At 42.2% G+C, this 25218-nt stretch overlaps 2 protein-coding genes across 2 annotated transcripts in view; one reads left to right on the plus strand and one right to left on the minus strand.

The window, feature by feature from the left end:
• The window catches only part of popdc2 (popeye domain cAMP effector 2), a 357428-nt gene that overhangs the window by 268110 nt on the left and 64100 nt on the right, over positions 1–25218 (minus strand). The window lies entirely within an intron of this gene.
• Positions 6630–25207, plus strand: hao2 (hydroxyacid oxidase 2 (long chain); the record flags this gene model as incomplete). The annotated part of the gene is made up of 8 exons (XM_080786419.1): positions 6630–6652; positions 14042–14197; positions 17459–17610; positions 18336–18619; positions 22234–22458; positions 23179–23337; positions 24216–24285; positions 25117–25207. 8 exons carry the CDS (start codon positions 6630–6632, stop codon positions 25170–25172), a joined length of 1125 nt encoding a protein of 374 aa, XP_080642545.1. The 3' UTR covers positions 25173–25207.

Genomic DNA, 25218 nt, shown 5'->3' on the forward strand with positions numbered 1-25218 from the left:
TATTTAAGTACAGGACTTGAGTAAACGTAGGCCTACTTTTACACACGCACGTACGCACGCACGCACGTGCCGTACATTCAAAGGCTCACACACACAGACACCTATACAGTAGCGACAGTCAATCACACCAGCCTGTACACAGTAAAATCCTCTGGGTTTTGTGCACCCCTCTGTAACTCAGAGAAGTGTGTACAAACCAAACGGACCCCCGGCGGCTTACATTCTGCACACTCTCTGCCGAGTTAAATTAACACCGAGGATTGTGACTGTGTACACTCGCACAACAAACAATTGATGCGAGCGCGGTGTTACTATGGCACCCCCCCCTCTGGTTTTATCACAAAGAGAAGGGCATGGGGCCCAGAGTGCTGACAAGAGAAGGCTTAGCGTTAGCTTGTGTTCGTTCAGCCACTGTGCGTGTGTGTGTGTGTGTGTCATTATCAAAAGGGCCTTGTCCAATGGGAGGGTGGCAGGGCCCGGGCGGCCCTCCCTGACACGGTGGCAATGTGCGCTGAACGCATGTCATTTCAGAGGAGGGTGCAACAGCCCACGTAGCCGACCAACAAGGTAAGGAGATTTCATCCCATATTAACTGTAGCTCGATTCCTCTGCGGTGTGTGTGTGTGTGTGTGTGTGTGTGTGTGTGTCTGTGTGTGTGTGTGTGTGTGTGTGTGTGTGTGTGTGTGTGTGTGTGTGTGTGTGTGTGTGTGTGTGCGTGTGCAAATACAGCGACAGTGTGTGTGGTGCTCAGCTGTCTATTTCTTTTTACCAGTTTAAACAGCAGCCATGTCATGACAATTAATGTCTCAGTTAAAAAAAGTACATCTATATCGTCGCTATCTGGCAGAAACCTCTCATCTCCATGTTTTCACTTTTTGTGTTTTTCCGTAAATCAACACCTATATACATCACACACAAGTATGCAATATAGCAGATCTACAACCTTGAAACGTGGCGCGAAGCCACTCATTTTGAGCTTGTCCACCTGCTACTTTTGTCGTTTTTGAATTCGAATGCTGAAAAGTAACAGTTTTGGACATAATAATGAGGTTTCCATCCGACAGAGACAACATACTGTAATTGCTTCCGGTTCGACAGATAGTGATCAAGAATATTTGTTGCTGAAATGATTGTTCCCACACTGAAATGTAGACCTTGAGAAGGACACAAACAGATATGTTCTTGGATAAATAACAAGCAGCAGTTCTTATAGAACATACATTGGCAACATGGCGGCCCCCACCTTCACTTAATTAGCTTGTTAATACTGATATATAATTGATTTCAGCTGTTACAATTCCAAACATACAAACACCGCTTTAATTACTTCTGTCTATATGTGTACCTTAATGACTAAAAAAGTATATATGTATTTTCTTATGTCAAATGTATTTGTATTTAAGTTCATAAAGTATGACTGGTTGCATTTGAGATTGGGTTAAAGGGTTGAAAATGTTACTTTTCAGGATTCAAATTCAAAAATAGTCATTACTGAAAGCAAGATTTGCTGATCTACAAGCTCAAAACACGAGCTTGTAGATGGGCTATTTTTTGCCACTTGTGTGACATACAGTAACATGACGAAGTAGGCCAAAAATGTACGGAAAAGGTTAACATACAGAGATAAGAGGCTATATACAATGTGGCCCTCTGGAGTGAGTGTGGAAATAGTGGCCCTCTGGAGTGAGTGTGAAAATAGTGGCCGTCTGGAGTGAGTGTGGAAATATAGTGGCCCTCTGGAGTGAGTGTGGAAATACTGTATAGTGGCCTTCTGGAGTGAGTGTGGAAATATAGTGGCCTTCTGGAGTGAGTGTGGAACTATAGTGGCCTTCTGGAGTCTGGAGTGAGTGTGGAAATATAGTGGCCCTCTGGAGTGAGTGTGGAAATAGTGGCCCTCTGGAGTGAGTGTGGAAATAGTGGCCGTCTGGACTGGAGTCTGGAGTGAGTGTGGAAATATAGTGGCCCTCTGGAGTGAGTGTGGAAATATAGTGGCCCTCTGGAGTGAGTGTGGAATAGTGGCCCTCTGGAGTGAGTGTGGAACTATAGTGGCCCTCTGGAGTGAGTGTGGAATAGTGGCCCTCTGGAGTGAGTGTGGAACTATAGTGGCCCTCTGGAGTGAGTGTGGAATAGTGGGCCTCTGGAGTGAGTGTGGAACTATAGTGGCCCTCTGGAGTGAGTGTGGAACTATAGTGGCCCTCTGGAGTGAGTGTGGAACTATAGTGGCCCTCTGGAGTGAGTGTGGAACTATAGTGGCCCTCTGGAGTGAGTGTGGAATAGTGGCCCTCTGGAGTGAGTGTGGAATAGTGGCCCTCTGGAGTGAGTGTGGAAATAGTGACCCTCTGGAGTGAGTGTGGAAATAGTAGTCATCTGGAGTGAGTGTGGAATAGTGGCCCTCTGGAGTGAGTGTGGAACTATAGTGGACCTCTGGAGTGAGTGTGGAAATAGTGGCCCTCTGGAGTGAGTGTGGAATAGTGGCCCTCTGGAGTGAGTGTGGAAATAGTGACCCTCTGGAGTGAGTGTGGAAATAGTGACCCTCTGGAGTGAGTGTGGAAATAGTGGCCCGCTGGAGTGAGTGTGGAAATATAGTGACCCTCTGGAGTGAGTGTGGAAATAGTGGCCCTCTGGAGTGATTGTGTAAATATAGTGGCCCTCTGGAGTGAGTGTGGAAATAGGTGAGTGTGGAAAAATCTATACTTAGTATAACAGACCAGAGTTAAACTTCTATACTTGGTTCGTTCTTTTTCAGCCAACAGTTCACCAAGTCTCTTCACCAAAAAATAGCCCACAGCGTGTATTGTGAGCTTGTAGATCTGCTACTTTTTGGGGTGAATCTCCCCCCCCCCCCCCTCAGGATACGTAGGAATGCTGGGGTTTAAGTGGTTATAAATGCCAAGTGTAGCAGTTGTTTTCAGTCCTAATGGAAACAAATATTCTCTCCAGTATTCCTCGTGACATGACTGATATTTACTTACCGTTGATATGACAAACTAACAACTAACAAAATTGATATGCTGCAAACTAACAATGTATTTCAGGGGTAAAACAAAAACATTTACAGGGGTGACCTGAGCGTAAATGTTTGAGAAGCACTTGTTCTAGAAGTTCAGAGTTGGACAATGCGCAGTCACAATCAGCAGCCATTGACTGAGTCTAAATGACTTACAACCGTATACAATCACAGCCTATACGAGACAATAATACATCCAACTACAATTGTTGCGTTTAAAACATTACATTTGTTTTGAGAAATCAACGTATAACGTGCTGCTTCGCTACACTGAATGAACATGACTGTCAACTTGCCACATTTGTAATATATTTATTATAATTCTTACACATACACACACGTGTATATATATATATATATTCAAGGTTTAGTTTTTTGTACTTAACGAAAAATATATTCTATTACAAAATGTATTATGGCATATTAATAATTAGATTTACTCATTTATTATTTATTTGAGCCAAAACACCATTATATTTTAACTCAAAACATAGACAGTAAATGTAAATGTAAGAGGTACCAGGTATTTTGCCTTTACAGATATATAATACATTTTAAAGCCAGGTACTATTGGCAAAAATAAGGTTTTATTATTTGTTCAACTTGTTGATTTAGTTTTCTTTCTGTATTTTCCTCTGTAACTAACCCTAACCCTTCATAACCTACACATAATTAAGTAAAGTAAACCAGGCCTTAAATGATTGTCTGTTGGCACTTTTAAACAACTTTTAGTTGTTTAATTAACAACTCATTAACAAATACAGAGTTAAACAACACATACGGCTTCCTACTTGTATATCTATATATATATATATTCAATAAAACAAACCAAAACATTCTGACTTAATCTACTGAGCCAAAAATTAGTTTGACCAATAAACACAATTGTTAGAGAAGATATAATGTGTATTGCCAGAATGCAGGGTCACAATACAAAACCATCCTATAGTTTTGTTTATATTTATCTGGTGATTTTTCATTCTGATTGGACACAGACTTTTATATTAGAATGAATTATACAATATAATTGCATTATGTACTACAGTATATTCCATTTCTGAAGAATGTGTCATTGGTGTACACCAGAACTTCCCTCAGTAGTCATATACTGTAGGCTATGTAATTTCTGCAGTGCACACACACACACACACACACACACACACACACACACACACACACACACACACACACACACACACACACACACACACACACACACACACACACACACACACACACACACACTCTCAGACTTAAATTAACTTTCATTTTACAATATAAATTGGGGTCTCAAGAGATAGAAATGCCATTAATAAATGGGGGTCTGTGTAGACTAATATGCGTGTCAAACTGGGGGTCCTTGAAATTAAAATGGTTTGGGAACCACCGTTATAAACCATCATAGAACATGTAAGAACGGAACCAGCTTTAAGAACCAAAGGTCTTTTGGTGGAAAAGAGACTGCAGGTGACGTTTCCATCTTTCTTTTGGTGTTGTACTGCCCTCAAGTGTTCACACTTCCACAGTTCTGGCATACATATTACAGTACATACAGTCAGCGGTCGCAGAAGTACTCGCATGTTTTACTTGAGTAAAAGCATCAATACTGCAATGAAGAAATACTGTGGTTGTTGCAGGCAACTTTTATACTTGAGTAAAAGTACAAAAGTATTGGTATCAAAATGTACTTAAAGTACAAAAAGGAAAAAGTACTCATTATGCCGAATGTCTCATTTCGAGTTTTCAATTATTAATGTATGAAAAATCGTTTGAAAATAGCAGATCAACAAGCTCATGCGACGCATTGTGAGGGGGGTGGGTGGGGTGGGGTGGGGGGTAGGGGTATAATACAAGCACTCTGGGTTTGATGTTCTAAAAAAAGGGAACTGCGTGTTTTTTTGGAAAATTTACTTTCATAATATTCCAAGATAATCCCCTGCTGGCTCCAACGCATATTAATGTCCGACAGTATGTCGTTAGAAATGGTTTGCCGTTTGGTTTTGTGTTGCTGCTGCCAAGGAAAGGGCTTTATGAATTATGGGCGATTCATTCAAGGCTGTACGGGCATCATGGCTCCTTAAGTCAGTGAATCCCAAACGTCAAACCCATTTGAAGAGATATGCCTGCAGGGACCCCCATAAGAGAAGATTTTTACAGCTCTAGCAGTGATTCTTAACCCGTTTCATTTCAAGGACCCCCAGTTTGACATGCATATTAGTACATCTACAGACCCCCATTTAATGGCATTTCTATCTCGGAGATCCCAATTTATATTGTAAAATCAATGTTAATTTGTACACACAGTCTCTCTCTCTCTCTCTCTCTCTCTCTCTCTCAGACAACAGATCGAGCCCCTATTGGTACTACTATTGGTAAACATAGTCACATAGGTTAAGACATTGCTGTTCAAAAATGGACTAAAAACATATATTTTTACCAAAGCATTCCCTCGACTTTTTCCCCCCACTTTTACTTATTTTAACCTGTCCCTTTTTAGTTTATAGCCAAGCTGGGTCCCACGAAATTGATTGTTGCATATGCTGTTTTCTTGTTTATTCTTATTTCTTGCCATGCTTTTAACTCTGTAAGAAATCTGAGATTCGAGAGAATGTAAAGTGCTGTATAAATTATAATTTATTATTAGTATTTTTTTATTACTACCACTGACAGTAACAGGCCTGCTATGATTGCAGTCAGTCAGTAATAAGTAAAAAATCACAACCGTGTGAACCGAGTGTTGCAACTCCCCCCTCCCCCTCCTCTCTCTCTCTCTCTCTCTCTCTCTCTGTCTCTCTCTCTCTCTCTCTCATTAGCAGGCAACTGCAGCACTCTCTCTGTTTCTGGCACAACATTGCACAACAGCGCCCCTACTGGTACTCATTCTCATGCTCATTAATGTCACAGGTGCACATGAATAACACATAGGTAGGCACGGACATTGCTGGTTGTAGGAGTGGTTGCACCACTCAAAAATCACACCCGTGTGAACCGAGTGGTGCAACTCCCCTCTCTCTCTCCCCCCCCCCCCTCCTCTCTCTCTCTCTCATTAGCAGGCACCAGTGCAGCACTCTCTCTCTCTCTCTGTTTCTGGCAAACAGCGCCCCTACTGGTACTCATTATACTGGTGCTCATTAATGAACACATATAGGTGAACACATAGGTGAACACGGGAACATATAGGTGAACACGGGAACACGGACATTACTGTTCCTTGGAGTGGTTGCACCACTCAAAAAGGTTAAACGTTAAAGTCCTACTACCATTAGTCACATACATTGCTGTATGTGAAATTTGTTCTCCGCATTTGACCCATCTCTTGGAGCGGGGAGCCACAGCCGTGCTGCGCTCAGGAATCATTTGTAGTTGATCTACTCCCCCCCCCCCCCCCCCCTGAGTTTAAGTGGTAATGTAGATACCGGTAATAGTATTATCAGAGGAATTCAAACTGATTGACCTCTTTGGCCTGAAGTGGCTCTTATACCATGACGTGGTAAACGGTATAAGTGTTGCACATGCACAGTAATAGTGCAAAGTAAGGTGACAGTAATAAAAGTCGTCTACCTCTTTGTTCTTTCTTCAGGGTATTATGACTCTACCAGGAGTGAAGTTCTGTTGAAAGAGAATGAGCATAACACGTTGTAATCGGTGAGTACACCAGAGTGCTGTGTAGTATTGTAGTGGATGCACAGTGGATGCTCAACCCCCCAAAATAATCAGTAATATTTGAACTGGGGACCCCAAATGGGCCCAAAATAATCATATTTGAACTGTGGACCCCCCCAAAAGAACCCCCGATTCTCATTATAAACGATTAAAAAACTAATCACAATTTCCAAAAAGCAAATTTTTCAAAGTTAAAGTTACAAGACATCATCACAGTAAACATTATGTCTTCAGTCATATTCAAGTGACTCCAGTCAGGTGTGTGTGTGTGTGTGTGTGTGTGTGTGTGTGTGTGTGTGTGTGTGTGTGTGTGTGTGTGTGTGTGTGTGTGTGTCACTTTCCAGCTGATGCTAATCGACTCTCGTTAATGTTACTTGCATCATATCAAGGCAATAATGTTGTTCTGGGTAAATTAGAACTACACCAAATCTAAGATAGATACCATCAAAGCCAAGAATTTGTACATGACCCTCTCACATTTTTTTAACTATAGGCTACACTTGGTTGTTAAAGTCCAAATTAAAACAATATGACTGAAATAACATAGAAAAACTGATCAGGATTTTTTTAATGAGAGTTGATTTTGTTTATCGTTTTGAATCGATTTTCTAATTTAATTGTGACCCTAAGAATCAGTGTCCACAAGAATCAAAGACGATACATAGCCCTGTAATTCTCACATGAATTATTTCTTTCTTTCTTTTGAGGCAGATATTAAAAAGGTCTTAACCCTAGAACACTAAACTGGGTGATTTTCACCCGGACGATTATATTTTTGCAATTTTCATAATGTTGTTGATGTCTGAGGTGGGTGGGTCTTTCAGTACCTTCATGATGCTCAGTGACATCATAGAAGGTAGGTTTGTTTCCCTGCCCACATCCCTGACTACAGGCAGGTGTTCGGGTGAATTTCACCCGTGTTTAGCGATAGTGTGAGAGAGAAGAATCCAGAAAAATTCAATACACCCACAATGGATATATTTTTTCTTTTTTTACTTCACTGGACCAATCTCACATGTCTTAGGAATGGGTGGACCAAAGGAGAAGTTCCCAACTTCATTTCTCTCTTTTTTAGGAATATTTAAAAAATAGTTTTGCACCCCCATGATAGGGCCTTGAAATCTATTATTATAGTTTTTTTGTGAAAAGTCATGATGAAATATTAAAGAAGAGTACCTCAAGTTGCCATGTATTGCTGTACTGCAATATATTTTGATGAGAAATATTTTTTATAGAATATTTTATATTGGGTAAAATATACCCGTGTTTAGTGATGGTGTAACAAAAAATATGTTTAGTGTTCTAGGGTTAAAAGACCTTAAATTGTCACTTCACTGTCATTTGGGGACCCCCCAAAATCACGTGGGGACTCCCTTGGATTGAGGTCCCCCCTGGTGCACTGTACTGTCAACCACGATCAGTCTCCAGTTACCATTAGGCCTACATACAAATGTTACCATTATAAAGTAAATTTGGCAACAAAGTCATACAGATTGGAAGTTAATTGCTAGGTTATATACATTATCAAATGTATGCATGTATATGTAGTACATTATACGTACTGTATGTGTGTATTAAGAGTATGTGCAGCAGGAATACACATATATGAACATATAGTACTGTATATGTAAGCATGTAAGCATACTGCAGTTTGTGCATAATGCATAACATACTTCCATACATACTGTATGTACTGTACATTCACTACTATATTATTACAGTAAACCACATAGGGTTACGTAAAATAAACCACGTACAGTAGGGGTGCATACTTAGTGTTTAGACATAAGGTTGGTGAGGGGTGCGTTAAGACGACCGGATTAAGGTTGGTGAGGGGTGCGTTAAAACGACTGGATTAAGGTTGGTGAGGGGTGCGTTAAAACGACCGGATTAAGGTTGGTGAGGGGTGCGTTAAGACGACCGGATTAAGGTTGGTGAGGGGTGCGTTAAAACGACCGGATTAAGGTTGGTGAGGGGTGCGTTAAAACGACCGGATTAAGGTTGGTGAGGGGTGCGTTAAAACGACCGGATTAAGGTTGGTGAGGGGTGCGTTAAGGGTTGGGAGAGGGTTAAGGTTAGGTTTAGGTGTGCTGCCCTGTGGGAGGTTACAGTTAGAGATAGGTTGTAGGACTAATGACTGGTCTAACCAATGACTCGTCTAAACTACAGTTACTTTCCCCCACTGGACGATAGTGTAAACATTTCATCACTGCCACCTCACTGTGGAAGGGGTGCATACTTAGTTTAGACTAGTCATTGGTTAGACATGGGTTAAGGTTAGGTTTAGGTGTGCTGCCCTGTGGGAGGTTAGGGTTGTAGTTGTAGGACTAATGACTGGTCTAACCAATGACTAGTCTAAACCAAAAACTGTCTAAACTAAGTACTGCACCCCTGTGGAACTCACTCCCACCTCACATCAGAGCTGCCCCCACCTTCGCAATGTTCACAAACACACCCACCTTTTCAGACTTGCTTTCCCTACATACAGTATTCCCCACCCTCCACTTCTTGTGTGTCTACCTTAGTGTCTAGTTTTTAACCTTTTTTACCTAGTTTATATTTCTAATAAAACAGTTTTTATTATTTTGTTCGGTAAAGCGACTTTGAGTACCTTGAAAAGCGCTATATAAATTGCATGTATTAATATTATTATTAGAATCATAACATGGTGTCTTGTACATGCATGTACATACAGTAGTAGTACAGTACATTGTCATCATAGTATTACACGTCATACTACTATGGTCCCTTGTACTGTTGTACATGCCTGCCTCTTGTGCTCAGGGCCGTCATCCCCATCAGCACTTTCCAGCCGGTGTAAACACAATAAGAGCAGGGTTCACACACAGGTCACACACACGCGCACACACACACGCACTGACGCACGCACGCACGCACTGACGCACACACGCACTGACGCATGCACACATACACGCACGGAGTTAGCACCCGTCTCTCACTCTAAAGGTTTGATTATGACCCACACAAAAGCTAAAACGGGGAACACATATAGATTTCCGTCTAGACGAGGGTTTATTTCCGTTAATAATAAAGGGGCGGGGGACAAAACACGTGTGGATGCTTAACTGGTGTGTTTTTATTCCCAAACATTCTGAAATCATGTGGTCGAAACCACTTGACATTAAATAGTTGAGAACCACTGACACAGAAACAGGTTTTTCTGAAAACTGTCATGATTTCCAAGACATTTTGTAGAAGTGTCAGGTCAAACTATGGGTTAAGCATAATAATAACACCAATAACACCATTTTGATACCAATACTTTTGTACATTTACTTACTAAAGTATATATTTTTTGAATTCTAGGCTTTTACTTTTAACAGAGCATTTCTACATTGCAGTATTGATACTTTTACTCAAGCAAAACATTCATTCCACCACTGGTTTTAGTTGATTTCATTAATGATTAAAGGGACACTTCACCCTTTTTGCAAAAAAATATATGTTAACAACGTTTAGAAGCTTTAGATCACTTTCCTGGGGGTATTTATGTGTGTAATATGTGGTTTTAGATATTTTAGATTGTAGCAGTGAGCCTCTGATGTCATGGACACTGGTCTCACTACCTTCCTGGACTACAATTCCCATAATTCTTTGGTGCACTGCTCCTCCTTGTGGATAGGGGGGAGAGCTGTCTTACTGAGACAACATGTAGTCCAGGAAGGAAGTGAGCCCAGTGTCCATGACATCAGAGACAACAGGCTCACTGCTACCATCTAAAATATCTAAAACCACATATTACACACATAAATACCCCCAGGAAAGTGTTCTAAAGCTCCTAAACGTCATTAACATATATTTTTTTGCAAAAAGGGTGAAGTGTCCCTTTAAAGTTAATCAATAATGGAGTTCAGAGTACAGTACATTCTTCCCGCACTACATACAGCAAATGAACCTTTAGCTTACGGGCCAGGCTGACCCAGTCCAAGGCTTCATGATGCTGCTCTACTAGACTAGAGGACTGATCATAATAGAGGCAGTAGTAATAGAAGAGGCATTTCAAATGCTTTAAACCAGATCTCAGTGGTTGGTCTATAACTCTATACGATTGGGAAAGTCTTTGGTACTCTTAATTTTCTTTGCACACTTATCGTGGAAGTGGAACAAACCAACAAGCCAGAAAACTGCAGGTCTGCTAAACTCTGTTATTTTAAATCAAAGCTAAAACACAAAATAATAATAACGTTTCTGCCCTTTGAGGGTTATTAATGTTATTTCTTTTTCTCATTTTATTGTTTTCAAATATCCTTTTACAATGTGTTTATTTTGCTCTGTGTTTTTATGTCTTAAAGCTTAATGTTTAAACTGAAGCATTTTGAATGGCCTTGTTGAAATGCGCTATACAATTAAAATTGGTAATCCATCCACTTTGCCACAAACTAAGGACTTGTAGTTTATTAATCTATTGCGGTATGTAGCTTTGTTGTTGCACAGGGTTACATATAGGTTAATCCTTAATCATTGTGAAGTTTGTAAACTATAACATCGATGGTGTTTATGATGTTTAACACCGAAAAGAGACATTATTGTGATCTAGTCTCTTCTCAACAGTGCAATAATTCAACTGACTTTCTGAAGTTTCTCAACATTGGTCATAGACTCCACCCACTGCCCCCGACTGAACCCCATTGAGTTTGTAACCTATGCGTATATGACGGTAATCACTCTCTTGTGCGATAGCAACTCACTCCTTGCGTGTGCCTGCTGCTTACTGTACTGAGACTAAATATATTGATAATTTCGTCAACAAATTAAAACCCCCTTTGATGACGACGCCAGGCCCAGGAAATGATTCCCAATGCATTTTTCCCCATGTAGACATTTCAAAAAGTATTTTTTTAAAGACAGTTACGCCGCGGACAAAGCCAACTGGAGTTGTGACAAATCATGACAACAAACACAATATTTTGGACCAAACAAATAATTACAAAGAAGAAAAACAACCAACAAAAACCTGCCATTTTCTTCTTCTAATTATTTGTTTGGCCCGAAAATTTTTGTTTGTTGTCATGATTTGTCACGACAAGAGTTGGCTTTGTACGACGATTAAAAGTTCTTTAAATAAATACTTTTTTAAAAGTCTATGAGGAAAATGAACAGTTAACTTAGCTATCGATGAAAAAATATAAGATTTGCACCACATTTTCACAATCTTTCAAAAATAGCAGATGCACAAGCTCGTAGCGCGGCACGCTATGAGCGCTATGAGCTTGTAGATCTGCTATTTTTCAACAGCTGTATAACATAATACCGTCTTGAATGGTTAAATGGGTTAATTGTGACAGACAAACCCTTCTTATATACAATGATTGCCATCGCTATAATATCGCGAATGAATATAGATTTCTGTGGCATACTGTAACTGCATGTACTGATAGAAATGCACACGTTATCACATTTCACAGGTGCAGATAGAAATGCCTGTGTAAGCATTTATTTGGCGGACCACATCCTTAAATGTGGGACACTATAGGGACCCTTCCCTATACCGCGCAGTGCACCCCCTGCGCCTCCACCTCCACGTTCTTCTGCCTCCTTTTTCGCTTGTCAGGTTATTTTTCATCGTGGCAGTTTTTGTATTGACCCATTTACAAATGTCAAGCTTGTTTGTTAAATGTAAATCTAATTGTACAATCCTATGCGGTAATGTCTGTAGTTATGAATGGCTGCAGTTATGTACATATCGTAGCTACTTTATCAGCGGGATTCAGCGTTTTAGCCAAGGCGATGTAATTACCTAAGCATAATAACAATATAATTTGAAAATGTATCTCTCTTCAACAAATGGGAGCCAGCAGCTGGCTTTTCCCCATTGCGGTCCTTTTCATAATTCAATGTTTTAGCCAAAGCGATGCAGGCCTAATTATTATTATTATATTATTTTCATTCCATACCCAAACTGTGTGTGTGTGTTAACACTACACACACGCATAAGGACTGGGAGGTGGCGCTGCCCGGAATGATGTAGAAACGAGTGCTTCGCTTCCCTACTTCCTTCACATGTGTTACAGATGACACTAATTAAAGGGATAGTTCAGCTTTCTTTTTAACTTAAGCTGTATGAAATACTTGCCATTAATATAGTGGTTGCAACTGTATTCATTGATTGCCCGAGTCCCGTGGTGGGAGTTCTGCTCTGGTTTTGGTGAAATATTAAGTAGTTCCGGTCATTTTGTGGGGGGCACTGGGGCCACGCAGTAAAAGTAAATTAATTCACATTAATTTGTATTGTTGACCCATTTCTAAAATATTAGCGCAACTTTCGTTCAACTTTGACCCCTCTTATCAAAAATAATACTGGCCAAAATACAAAATAAAGAACTCAAAAATACTTAACGCACAACATAGGACAAAGGAAAAATAACCAAAGTGAACTACTGTAGGCTATGCCCATGACATGGGCCCTAGCAGCTCTCTCACTGGGCTGTCAGCATGATGCCTGCCCGAGCATAACTGACTAGCTCTGCCTGCAGTCTCCCCTTTATAGGAGAGGATCCTACCACCCACAGAGAAGCAATTAAACATACACAGCTTATCTACAAGCTCATAGATATCAGCTGAACCTGAATAAGTAACCCCATACCTAGATGTTCTATTTTAGATTAATCACCATATGGGTTACATTCATTTCCCCAGATAATAGACATACTTTGATAATTGGCATTGTGAAACACCCCTCCTCCTCAACAGTACTACTGAATGGCTGAGCCCTGCTCTGGTTCAGCAGCTCAGATTCAGATAGAAGAGTGCCAGCACTGGAGAGACCATACAAACACTGAGCTAACCACAGGTTACGATAAACTGAATGTTTTCCCTGTGTGTATCATTTCATTTGTACATCCTTATGAAACCTGAATAAATTGTAAATGCATACATCAGCAGTATTGACATTATATTATAGGACCTGTCTGCCCCACTACCCACAGTCTGTGTGGTGTGTGCGTGCATGCAATGTCCTTAATCAGTGTGTGTGTGTGTGTGTGTGTGTGTGTGTGTGTGTGTGTGTGTGTGTGTATAGGGCACAGGCTGCCCTGTGACAGACCCCCATAACTCTGAGAGTGTACAAATGGTTTGTACACTCTCAAGAGTTACAGGCCCATACAGGGCCATGTGGAACCCACTGTGTTTCCAGTCAGCCACAATATCAGCAACCCTGACTCTGTTCGAACAGAATGGAACAGAGCCTTCATTAGTATCATCGGTAACACCTTGTGAAGAACGTAGGGAAGTGGCCCAAGTTCTTTCCAAAATGGCGTGTATGCATATTATAGAGCCCATTGGGCCGAGCTCCTGCATTCCTGACCGCTGTTTGTGTACTAAAAGCTCTGATGTGTTCCCGTCTATCCGCAGAGAGACAGGTGTTCGCTGCGCAGAGATGTCGATGGTATGCCTCACAGACTTTGAAGAGTACGCCAAGGAAAATCTGTCCAAGGCAACCTGGGATTACTACGCCGCGGGGGCAGACGAGTGCTGCACCAGGGATGACAATCTGGTGGCTTACAAACGGTACTGTAAAAACAATCTGCAATAATGCACAGATTCACTGCAATGACATACAAAACAATTGCATGAAGCTGGACCTACTGTGCCAAGATCTACTAACAAACAGTATGGAGTAGGGATGCCACATGGTGACCATTTGCCCAATCGAATATTCTAAAGCTCTGGCGATTAATAATCGATTAATCGACCCCCCCCCCCCCACACACCCCCTCCCCCCAAAAAAAAAAAAAAAAAAAAAGTTTTATTTTTTGTTTTTTTTAATTTTTTAATCAATATCAGATAAAACTTCTAAGATTTTATATTATGCACATGCCATGGTCACATAACCATTATATGTTGAGTGCATGCTTTGATGGTTACAGTTTTATAATCAGTTTTGATGAGTAAACCTTTGTGGAGATCTTCTCAGTGCCATTCAGGATGGAAAATGAAATCCATTTGGATTTGGGGAGAAGTAGTTTCATAAGGGGCTGGTATGTATTACTTGATATAAAGAGAACATGTTCAGTTCACTAGTCTACACTCTAGTCTACACCTGCCTTCATTTCATCTGATTGTCTGTCTGGCAGGCACTTAACAAGCGATCGTTAACTGTGTCTGTTAGATAGAGGGGCAGATCAGAGTGGCTTTGCTCAACTTGATTTATACTTATATTCTCCACTCTGATGAAGGTACATGTTCGATATATCATGCAGCATTACTTATTAGCCTATATTTTAACTATTAAAAAAAAACAAAAAAAAAAAAGTTTTTTTTTTTTTTTTTTGATTTTGGGGACGGCAACACATAATCGAAAAATCGATTATTCGGCGGCATCCCTAGTATGGAGAGTGTGCGTGACCATGTGTGTGCGTGCGTGTTTACGTGCGTGCGTGTGCGTCTATGTCACATACTTACCATCTGTAATGTATTTGAGAAAAGATATGTTTGCAAGTACACTATAATGACTGACTTTTGTATATTTTAAATACATACGTGAAATATAGCCGATATACGTTTAGCAGAGTTTTGCCATCATAAAGTGTATGTGTGAGGCAAATTGTTTTGATGAGATAAAACAGTTTTTTACTCGAGTAAGGCGGTGTCTCACAACATGTCACATCCGCGAGCATAGATGTAAGCACAATAGAAGAACGTTTTATGTGAGCGGTCTGAAGAACCCTCAACACATTTTACTGTTAGCCTCGCGTAGCCAGCCTTTGGTCAGCCTTTGCAATGTACAGTATATTTCCCCAGGCAGTTTGAGTCTGGTACTCGCTCAACTGTGGGCGTGTTTCGGCCATTTGAAGAACGGTCTACTTCCGCATTTTTTCGATTGTCCAAAATGTAGAAGTGCTCAATGTTAAACCCAGGCTGCACGGGGTTTCCTCATGCTAAATGCAGGGCCCGTCTGCAGTCCCAGCTCTGACCAGTAGGGCAGAGCGCTTCAACGTTGGCCATCCCTTCTGGGGGCTTGGTTTCGGCAGACCAGCAGTAGTAGTAGTAGTAGTAGACGAACCAGGGCCCAGTATGCAGATATAGGGTGGGCTTATAGTACCAGGCGATAACCAACCAGGGTGTGTGACGTAGCGGCCTGCGCTGCTCTGATTGGTTGTAGTAGGTCTAAACAATAGAGCCTGTTTGAATATTTGTGTAACCGCCACACAGAGGGAGTAACATCCACGCAGTGATATTCGTCTGGCTACGCAAGTCTATCTTAACATAGCAGCAGCGTCAGTCTGCTGATAAACAAAATGGTGGAGGAACAGGTGCACAGCCAAGGACATAAAAACAATAAGGAGATATACACAAGTTCAGGGACAGTAGTCTCACCGCACGATTCAAGGGCTTCACGATGATTTATTATTATTTAACCATTTATATACACCGGGAATAAGTGTTTGACACACGTGTCTGTGGCAAATGTTTGATTTTCTGTTTTACACACCATTATAATGTTCTAACACCCACTGACTAAATGTCACGTCTACAGGTTTTCCAGAGTTACAGACCTGTTATTCAGGGCTATCTATTTATACGTTTCTGGTATTATTGTCCACTCATTTTGTATGTCTGTGGCAAAAAAATTACGTTGACCAAAACCAAACTTATTTGAAAGGTGAATAAATTGTTCATTTAACTCAGTGTGTATATAATGACTCTGGAAATGAGTAGTTTTCACATCTATAAAGCTGTGTAGAACATGCCTTTATATGGACTCTAGTTAAGATATTACCTCAATAACTCAATACACAGTAGAATTCTGTGCTAATGTATCCATTTGTAACTTAATTATTATGTGTACCTTTTTGCACTAAAATATGACCCCAGTCAGTTGACTGGGGTCCCCCAGAGCTCTATACTAGGTCCAGCAGATCTCTTCCCAAAAAATAGCTGATCTATAAGCCCACATCGCGTCACGGTACGACACGTTGTGAGCTTGAAGATCAGCTATTTTTTGAAGAATGTCCCCTCCCAGGCTCCCCCACTGACCCAGATTAGCGACACTATAGGGCAGTGGTTCTCAAAAGTGGGGTCCAGAGACCCCCAGGGGTCCTTGAGGGAGTTCCAGGGGGTCCTGCAGTGGTTTGAGAACCACTGCACTAGGGTTCAATGTGTTTAGTGTTAATAGAGTTATTGTAACATTGCACGAGTACCGGACATAGTTGGTTTATCCGTTCTCTCTCTCTCTCTCTCTCTCCCCATGGTCCAGGATCATAGTTGGTTTATCCGTTCTCTCTCTCTCTCTCTCTCTCTCTCTCCCCATTGTCCAGGATCATAGTTGGTTCATCCGTTCCCTCTCTCTCTCTGGCTCCACTTTACATCTCTGAACTACTGCATGCAAAGCCAAACACACGTTCTCTCAGGTCCTCTGAAAAAGGCCTTCTGTCTATTCCAACAACTAGACTCAAAACAAAGGGTGACCGTGCATTTGAAGTGGTTGCCCCCACTTTGTGGAATGCTCTGCCCCATGAGCTAAAGAATGCAGAGTCTGTCGACGGTTTTAAAAACTTGTTTAAAAACGTTTTTATTTCGTCAGCACGTTATTTTATGATGTATTTTTACTTGAATTATTTGCATCTCAATGTTTTACCTTCTACTGTTTGTTTCATGCCCTTGTTTTAACATGATTGTTTTACCTTGTTGTACAGCACTTTGTAACATTGCTTCGAAAGGTGCTCTATAAATAAAATTGACTTACTTACTCTCTCCCCATGGTCCAGGATCATAGTTGGTTCATCCGTTCCCTCTCTCTCTCTCTCTCTCTCTCTCTCCATGGCCCAGGATCCGTCTGAGGCCGCGCATCCTGCGGGACGTGTCGGTCGCTGACACCAGGACCACCGTGCAGGGGACGGAGATCAGCTTCCCTGTGGGCATCGCGCCCACCGCCTTCCACTGTCTGGCCTGGCACGAGGGAGAGCTGGCCACAGCCAGGGGTGAGAAACAGAGAGACAGTCGACATCATGGATTTCACAATGCCACGCCAGACTATACTGTACAGTTCACTTGTACAGTACTGCATGTTTGGCAGTGGTTTCCCAATCAATGGACACATTTTCATGGGTTACGACACAAGTAAAAATCCCATTTTGTTGTAGTGAAAATACTTATTTTTCAATAGAACAAACAAACACACACTAAGAAATAATAATAATTAAAAACTACTGTAAATAGCCGCATGTATTAGATCTGCTATTTTCACCAGTTTGGGTCCCGGGCAAACATCTAATCTCTCTATTGGGTCTTACTGTGGGCAGTTTAGAAACCGTCTTCCAGTGACATCATCATTAGGCAGATTTTCATTATCGTGAGAACGATGGCTTCCATTTTCGCATTGCAACTTTTCAGGACTAGAAAGCCTGCAGTTTTTATTAGCTTGTATTCCCCATCGATGATGTCTTCGGTGATGTTTCTGAACTGCCCACAGCCCTCCTATGAGACACAGACAGAAATTGCGCCATTTTTTCATGATTATTAGTGAGGACCTATTATATGAAGATAGGTTGAAAAGTGGTGAAGTGGTCCTTTAAGTAACTTGAATAATAAACCCTAAAAAACATGAAAAAATATCTTGATAATATCATGTGTATCGTGACACTGCTTGAAAAGATAGTGATATTATATCTTTCCACATCACACCCCCCCCCCCGGCCCCAAACAGCGTCGGAGGCAGTCAACACGTGCTACATCAGCAGCACCTACTCCACCTGCTCGGTGGAGGAGATCGTGGCGGCGGCGCCCAACGGCTACCGCTGGTTCCAGCTGTACGTGTACCGCGACAGGAAGCTGTCAGAGCAGATCGTGCAGCGCGTGGAGGCCCTGGGCTACAAGGCGCTGGTGCTCACCGTGGACGTGCCCTACACCGGCAAGCGCCGCAACGACATCCGCAACCAGTTCAAGCTGCCGCCGCACCTCAAGGTCAAGAACTTTGACGGCATGTTCCAGGTACAGTGACAGCGCCGGCACACTTTAGCTTCACCAAGAAGATGCCAAAATCCGCGAGCGGCAGGCTTTTTAGACAGCTGGATGGAAATGAAGCTCCACCCTTAGCAGCAGAATGCCACGGGGGCAAGCGCTTCCGGGAGTCTGGCCGACGCTGCATTCTGCCGCTAAGGGTGGAGCTTCATTTCCATCCACCAGCTGTCTAAAAACCAAGGAAGCTCTGAGAAGGAAGTGAAGTGGTCACGTGACTGGGCTGCGCCATGACACTTTCATGGACACTTTCATGGGAGCCAAACTACCCGGAAGTTTGGCAGAATGCACTGGAGTCAATGAGAGCTCAGTGACCAGCTCATGAACAAACATTATTTATGAACAATTGAGACCTTTTGTAAAGTAATCACTTCTGGAAAATAACAGAAGACATGTAACACATTATTGTCTGCTGTGTTGTTATTCGATGTGTACACTGTGTAATTTTTATAGAGGTATGGTATCTCTATAAAAATAGAGATACCATAAAGTACAAAGTACATTTCTGAACGCACCAAGTATCGCGAGACTTCCCACCGTTTCCTGTCTGGCAGCCAAATATTGCGATACTTCGGAGCCAGAAACCCTACCTCCTGCTGTTTAGATCCTCAGATAAAAGTATATACTGTGCACTCTGTGCACATCGAAAAGCAAGTGATTAGAAAACAACCTGTGATGTCTTCTGTTATTTTCCAGAAGTGCACACTTTACAAAAGGTCTCAATTGTTCATGAATAATGTTTGTTATGAGCTGGTCCAGCCGGCTCCATTCACTGCCATGTATTCATTGCACTTCCTATGTGAGTTTGGCTCCCATGAAAGTGTCCATGAAAGTGTCATGGCGCAGCCCAGTCACGTGACCACTTCCCTTCCTTCTCAGAACTTCCTTGCTAAAAACCAGGAAGAGACGCCTGCCACAAGCGGCTTTTGCCTGTGCATGGAAGCCCAAGTGTGCTTACACCCTGAGTGGGTGTAACATTTTTTTTTTTATCCCAATATTAGGAGGAGTGAGCAGGCCGCTTCTGACAGGGGGAGGAGTTTTCCCGGTTGGACGTATAGCGTGTGGAAGGAACACGTTATTCCAACCAGTTCCTTTCCCCTTCATACAAAACATAACCACTTCAGCCCTATATACATTTTGGCCCTTTGAGAATAGCCGATCTACAAGCTTGCGAGTTTTCAAAAGATTTGAAAACTCGTAGAAACTTCACACAGAAAGGCCATTTCGCCATCCCTCACCTCTAGGGTATGGGCACTGATGATTCCATTTTTCATATACCGACGTAGAGGTATTTCTGCTTTTACTTAACCACTTAACACCTAGTTGGCTGAAGAGCTCCACACTAGGCCTGTTTTCGTGCGATACTAAATATCTCAACTGAAAATAGCAGTACCTATTTTTTGTATGCCTTTATTATAGATAGAAAAAGACTTGCTCGCTGCATGAAAAATTAAGGAAGACTCCTTAGACTGAGACTTAAAATAAGGCGAGTTAAAATGAGCAAACGCTTCTTCAGTGCTATAAGGCGCTATTATAACAGTGACCGAAACGTTTGCTAATTTTAACTCACCATGAGCACAGATGGAGCACTTTATCATGAGCATATAAAACGTCTCAGTCTAAGGAGTCTTCCTTAATTTTTCATGCAGCGAGCGAGTCTGCCAGTTTTCCTTTGTGTTTTTGAGACCACCACACCTGCAGTAAACCATGGAATAAAGGATGGAAGAAAGGCGCAACAGTTTCCCCTGTGCTTTATTAGTCGAATCTAACATTTCAAAAAGTCAAGTGCTCAACGCGTCAAATAAACAAAAAAAAAAGAAAAAAACTCACGATGTAAACATCCGGCTGCTGCTAACACACAGAATTCGTTTCTGCAGCAGCTGACGGCTGAACAACCATCCTGCTCTTCTACCCAACGCATGTTTTGCTTACCGCTGCCCAAGGCAAGCACGGTAAGACGTTGCCATAAGTTATTCATCCAATTCATAATAATACGTTTGGGAAAGTCAAATCTCCCTGCCATAGAGTTATTATCTGCTGCGGATCGGTTGAATAGTCTCACATAATACGTGACGTATTCAATGTGCAACTTCTCAGTCTATCGTTGCCGAAAAGGCAGAGCTACAAGCTCACAACGCGATGCAACCAGGTGCGATGTGAGCTTGTAGATTGGCTATTTTTGGTGCGTGACACCGTCGTAGTAGCGTCGTACGATGATGTATACAGTACATTACGCTTTTAAAGTGACGGTACACAATGAACAGTTCCCTCTGTCTGAAAGGTTCTACTGTATATAACGGCCAAGCTACACCGGGCATGTGTGCGTTTGACGTAAGCGCAGTGCGCGTTCAAAGTATGCGTGCGAAATGCCCCGGCTACACCAGATCTGTGGCGCGCGGCAGATTTGTACGGGACCTTCCGGGAGGATATATAGATACGCGTGCGTATGCGTTTACTGCGTGCATTTACTGCGCGCGTACAGTGCGTTTGGATAATGATATGTCAATGATACCAGCTACACCAGACGCACAGATACCGCAGGCCATCCTACGCGTGCTCTAAAAATAGGATTGGTTCTCATTTTTTTACGTGCGTATGCCCCCATGCACGCGTATCTATATATCCTCCCGGAAGGTCCCGCACAAATCTGCCGTGCGCCACAGATCTGGTGTAGCCGGGGCATTTCGCATGCACGCATACTTTGTGCGCGCAGTGCGCTTACGTCAAACGCACACATGCCCGGTGTAGCTTGGCCGTGAGGCCCTAGTAAAATGTAGTGCAGGTTGTAGGTTGGTTAAAATAAAGAGAATATTATTAAAATAGAATATAAATATATATTCTGTTTCTGTGTGTGTGTGGGGGGGGGGGGGGGAGGGGGAGAGAAAAAAAATGCTGCTGCATGAGAAACAAACCTACTGTGACTGTCAAATGCACCAAGCAGGTGTCAAATGTGTCTTCAGTGTTTGGGTGATTAACTGCAAGGGATTATTATTTTGAGACTTATTTTGAGTCCTTCTTAGTACAAGTAAAAAAACACTTTTGTAAAACTTTTGATAGCTCATGAATGTAGCCTGTGATAGTGTGATTAGTGAGTAACAAGTAAGAAGAAAACAAAAACAACCTTAACCCAATAACCCATGGTGCATGAATGGCCCACCACTATTGTGTCGGGTTGGTCCATCGTAGATCTACGATGAACACACCCGACACAATAGTGGTGGTCCCCAGGCTGCTCCTAGTCAGAATGGTGGTCCCTGGGTCAAAACCAGTTGAAAACCCCTGATGTATAGTATATACACTGTATGTATAGTTTATATGTACTGTATAGTTTCATTATATAGAGATTCCACTGTAACGTTCTTAGCTTACGCATGTTTCATGAATATTACTTTTTATGTATGTGATGTATTGCCATGCTTTTTTGTTCTTGCCTAATAAATCGCTCTGGATTAAAGCTGCTATAAGCAATAATATGTCAACATTTGTATGACCATATTATTGCTTATAACAGCTTTAAGAGCGTCTGTTAAATGCCTAAATTGTAATGTATACTTTGTATACTTTTTCCCCACCACCACTGTTAAAAGCAGCAAGAGGCGGCGAACGCTGAGGAGTACGGGATCCCGGCCAACAGCCTGGACCCATCCATCAGCTGGAAGGATGTGTACTGGCTGCAGTCCCTGACCCGCCTGCCCATCATCATCAAGGGCATCCTCACCAAGGAGGACGCCGAGCTGGCCGTGGAGCACGGCGTCCAGGGCATCATCGTGTCCAACCACGGAGGGCGGCAGCTGGACGGAGGGCCCGCCACGGTCAGAGAATTAGCATTACTACAGTAGCCTATTTTTCAATAGCTAAAGTATAACATAATGCACCAAAAGGGGTTCCCGCCCAAAATGGGTTAATTCAGTAATAAATTAATTATCATCATCATACTATAATTCAGTCAATGTCTGTCAGAAACACCGCCGTATCTCCTCACAGACTGCACCAATCGCTCCCACTTTTCACACAGGCATTGACCAAAATAATAATTATGGAGGTCTTAACAAAGCCCTTTTTCCAATTTAACAAATTATAAATTAATAATTAATTTATATTTATGATGGTCAATGCCTGTGTGAAAAGTGGGAGCGATTGGTGCAGGCAGTGAGGAGATACGGCGGTGTTTCTGACAGACAGACAGACACACATTCAGACAGACATTGACTGAATTATAGTATGATGATGATGATTGTCATCATTTGCTTTCGTGAAAACTTCTGCCGTTTTAAGTGTTTTGGCAGTGCTGAGCTATATCGTTTTGCACGAAATTTGGCAATTATGGTAGAGGGCCTTGACGATCCCTACAGGAACTGAAGCTCACAGTCAATGGTCAAAAGACCTCTGACCTTTAGATCTCTAGATGAAAAATGTTGTTATGATTTGATCTGCCCATTTTTGTCCTTTTTTTCCATACATGCCAATGGCATCTATCTATCTCTCTCTCTCTCTCTCTCTCACCCCCCGCCCCCCCCCCCCTCTCTCTGCAGATAGATGCCCTGTCTGAGATTGTGGACACGGTGCAGGGTAGGATCGAGGTGTATCTGGACGGAGGCATCAGGACAGGCAGTGACGTGTTGAAGGCCCTGGCCTTGGGAGCCAAGTGTGTGTTCATCGGCAGACCAGCCGTCTGGGGCCTGGCCTACAAGGTGACAACCAGCAGAGAGAGAGAGTGTGTGTGTGTGTGTGTGTGTGTGTGTGTGTGTGTGTGTGTGTGTGCATGCGTGCGGTTATGTTTTTCTATATTATTCCTTTCACTAATCATATTCAACTACCAAATGTAGAAACGATCAGCTATGACTTATAATAACCAGTAAGACGCCTGAGGGCGAGAAGCGAGGTTGCGTGCACGGCATCCGTCTGGGTCAGATCGACATATCCGCCTGGGTGACAGCAGACTGCTGGGCGAGCGCTGGCGCTTTTGCATGGGGGGGTCAGATCAGCATATGGAATGAATTATGTACTGGCCATATGGAGCGTGGCCTGAGTGTAGAGGGTTTGATGAGGTCTGGAAAACGTCTCAGTTCCCCAGCTTCTCTCTAAAATGCATTATTTTCTGTCAGGAAATAAAATGCATCCATGTGGATCGGCGTATAGGCACAACCCGGAAATGCCTTAGTAGAAGTTACTCTGTGCATTTTAGAGAGAAACTGGGGACCTGAGACGCTTCCCAGCCTGGAGAATAGACGCCCTGTTTCTTTCCATCCAGGGAGCAACATGGAGTCCACCGTACGGTCTTCGCTTCCTGTCCTCTTTTAATAGTCCTTTGCAAGTGCTATACAGTCTGAGGTGGAGACTGAATACACAACAATTTGAGTCATGACATAATAAATAATGTCCCTGCATGTTTTTTTACATCCTGAAGGCGCCACTGCACTGCAGTTCTAACTGCAATGAGGGATGCTTCAACGGACAACGGACTGCTTCAGGGGACGCCACAGGGAACGCTCCACGGCCAGCCATGTATGGCCACTGACAGGCGTAGAGTGCTAAATGTCCATAAACATGTGTGTCCTTGTCGTTCCAGGGCGAAGAGGGAGTGCGGGAGGTGTTGCAGATCTTAAACGATGAGTTCCGCCTGTGTATGGCTCTTTCTGGTGAGTCATGTTAAATACAGATTAACCACATCAGGCCTGCGATATACATTTCGGCCATTTGAAAATAGCCGATCTACAAGCTCACAATGCTTATTTGTGAGTCGATCTGCTATATTTTATATAAATTTGAAAACTTGAAATGGGACATCCTGCACTACTAGTACTTCTACTTTTGGTATACTTTAAGTACAATTTGATGCCAATACTTTTGTACTTCTACACAATTACATTTTGAATTATGGACTTTAGCTTTTTTTTTTACAATGAGTAAAACGCTCCTCCAAAAATTGTCTCTGTGACACATCTAGGGGGCCACAGTCTGCATTCAAAGATGTTCCTAGAAGCTTTGTCATTGGTCGAAGAAAAAGAAAACTGGTCGAAATGACTAACCAATCAGGAAGTAGACAGGCAAATCGATCCAATGACAAAGCTTCTAGGAACACCTTTGAATGCAGATTGCGGCCCCTAGATGTGTCACAGTGACTACATTTCTTATGGGAGCGTTTTACCCATTGTTGGCTGTCTGAATAACAAAAACAAATAAAAAAAACGTTTGCTCTGAAAGAATATATGTTCAAAGATTTGTGCCGCATTTGTACTATTTTTCAAAAATAGCAGACCTACAAGTTCATAGTGCGCCCCTCGGTGGCGTGCTATGAGCTTGTAGATCTGCTATTTTTCAATAGCTAAAGTATAACATAATGCTTAGTTAAAACACCAAAAGGGGTTCCCGCCCAAAATGTTTCCATATTATTGTTACAGCAGCTTTAACTTAAAAAAAATGTGAGTACTATTTTCCCACCACTGTCTATGCATACTGTCTTCAAACAGGTTGCAGGAATGTGGCTGAGGTCAACAGGAACCTCATTCAGTTCTCTAGACTCTGAGGCACCAGCAGAGGGCGACATTGAGCCAGAAGCACGACTATACCGA

This window comes from Protomyctophum bolini (genome assembly GCF_963924005.1).
Source record: "Protomyctophum bolini genome assembly, chromosome: 16".
Classification (NCBI taxonomy): Eukaryota; Metazoa; Chordata; class Actinopteri; order Myctophiformes; family Myctophidae; genus Protomyctophum; species Protomyctophum bolini.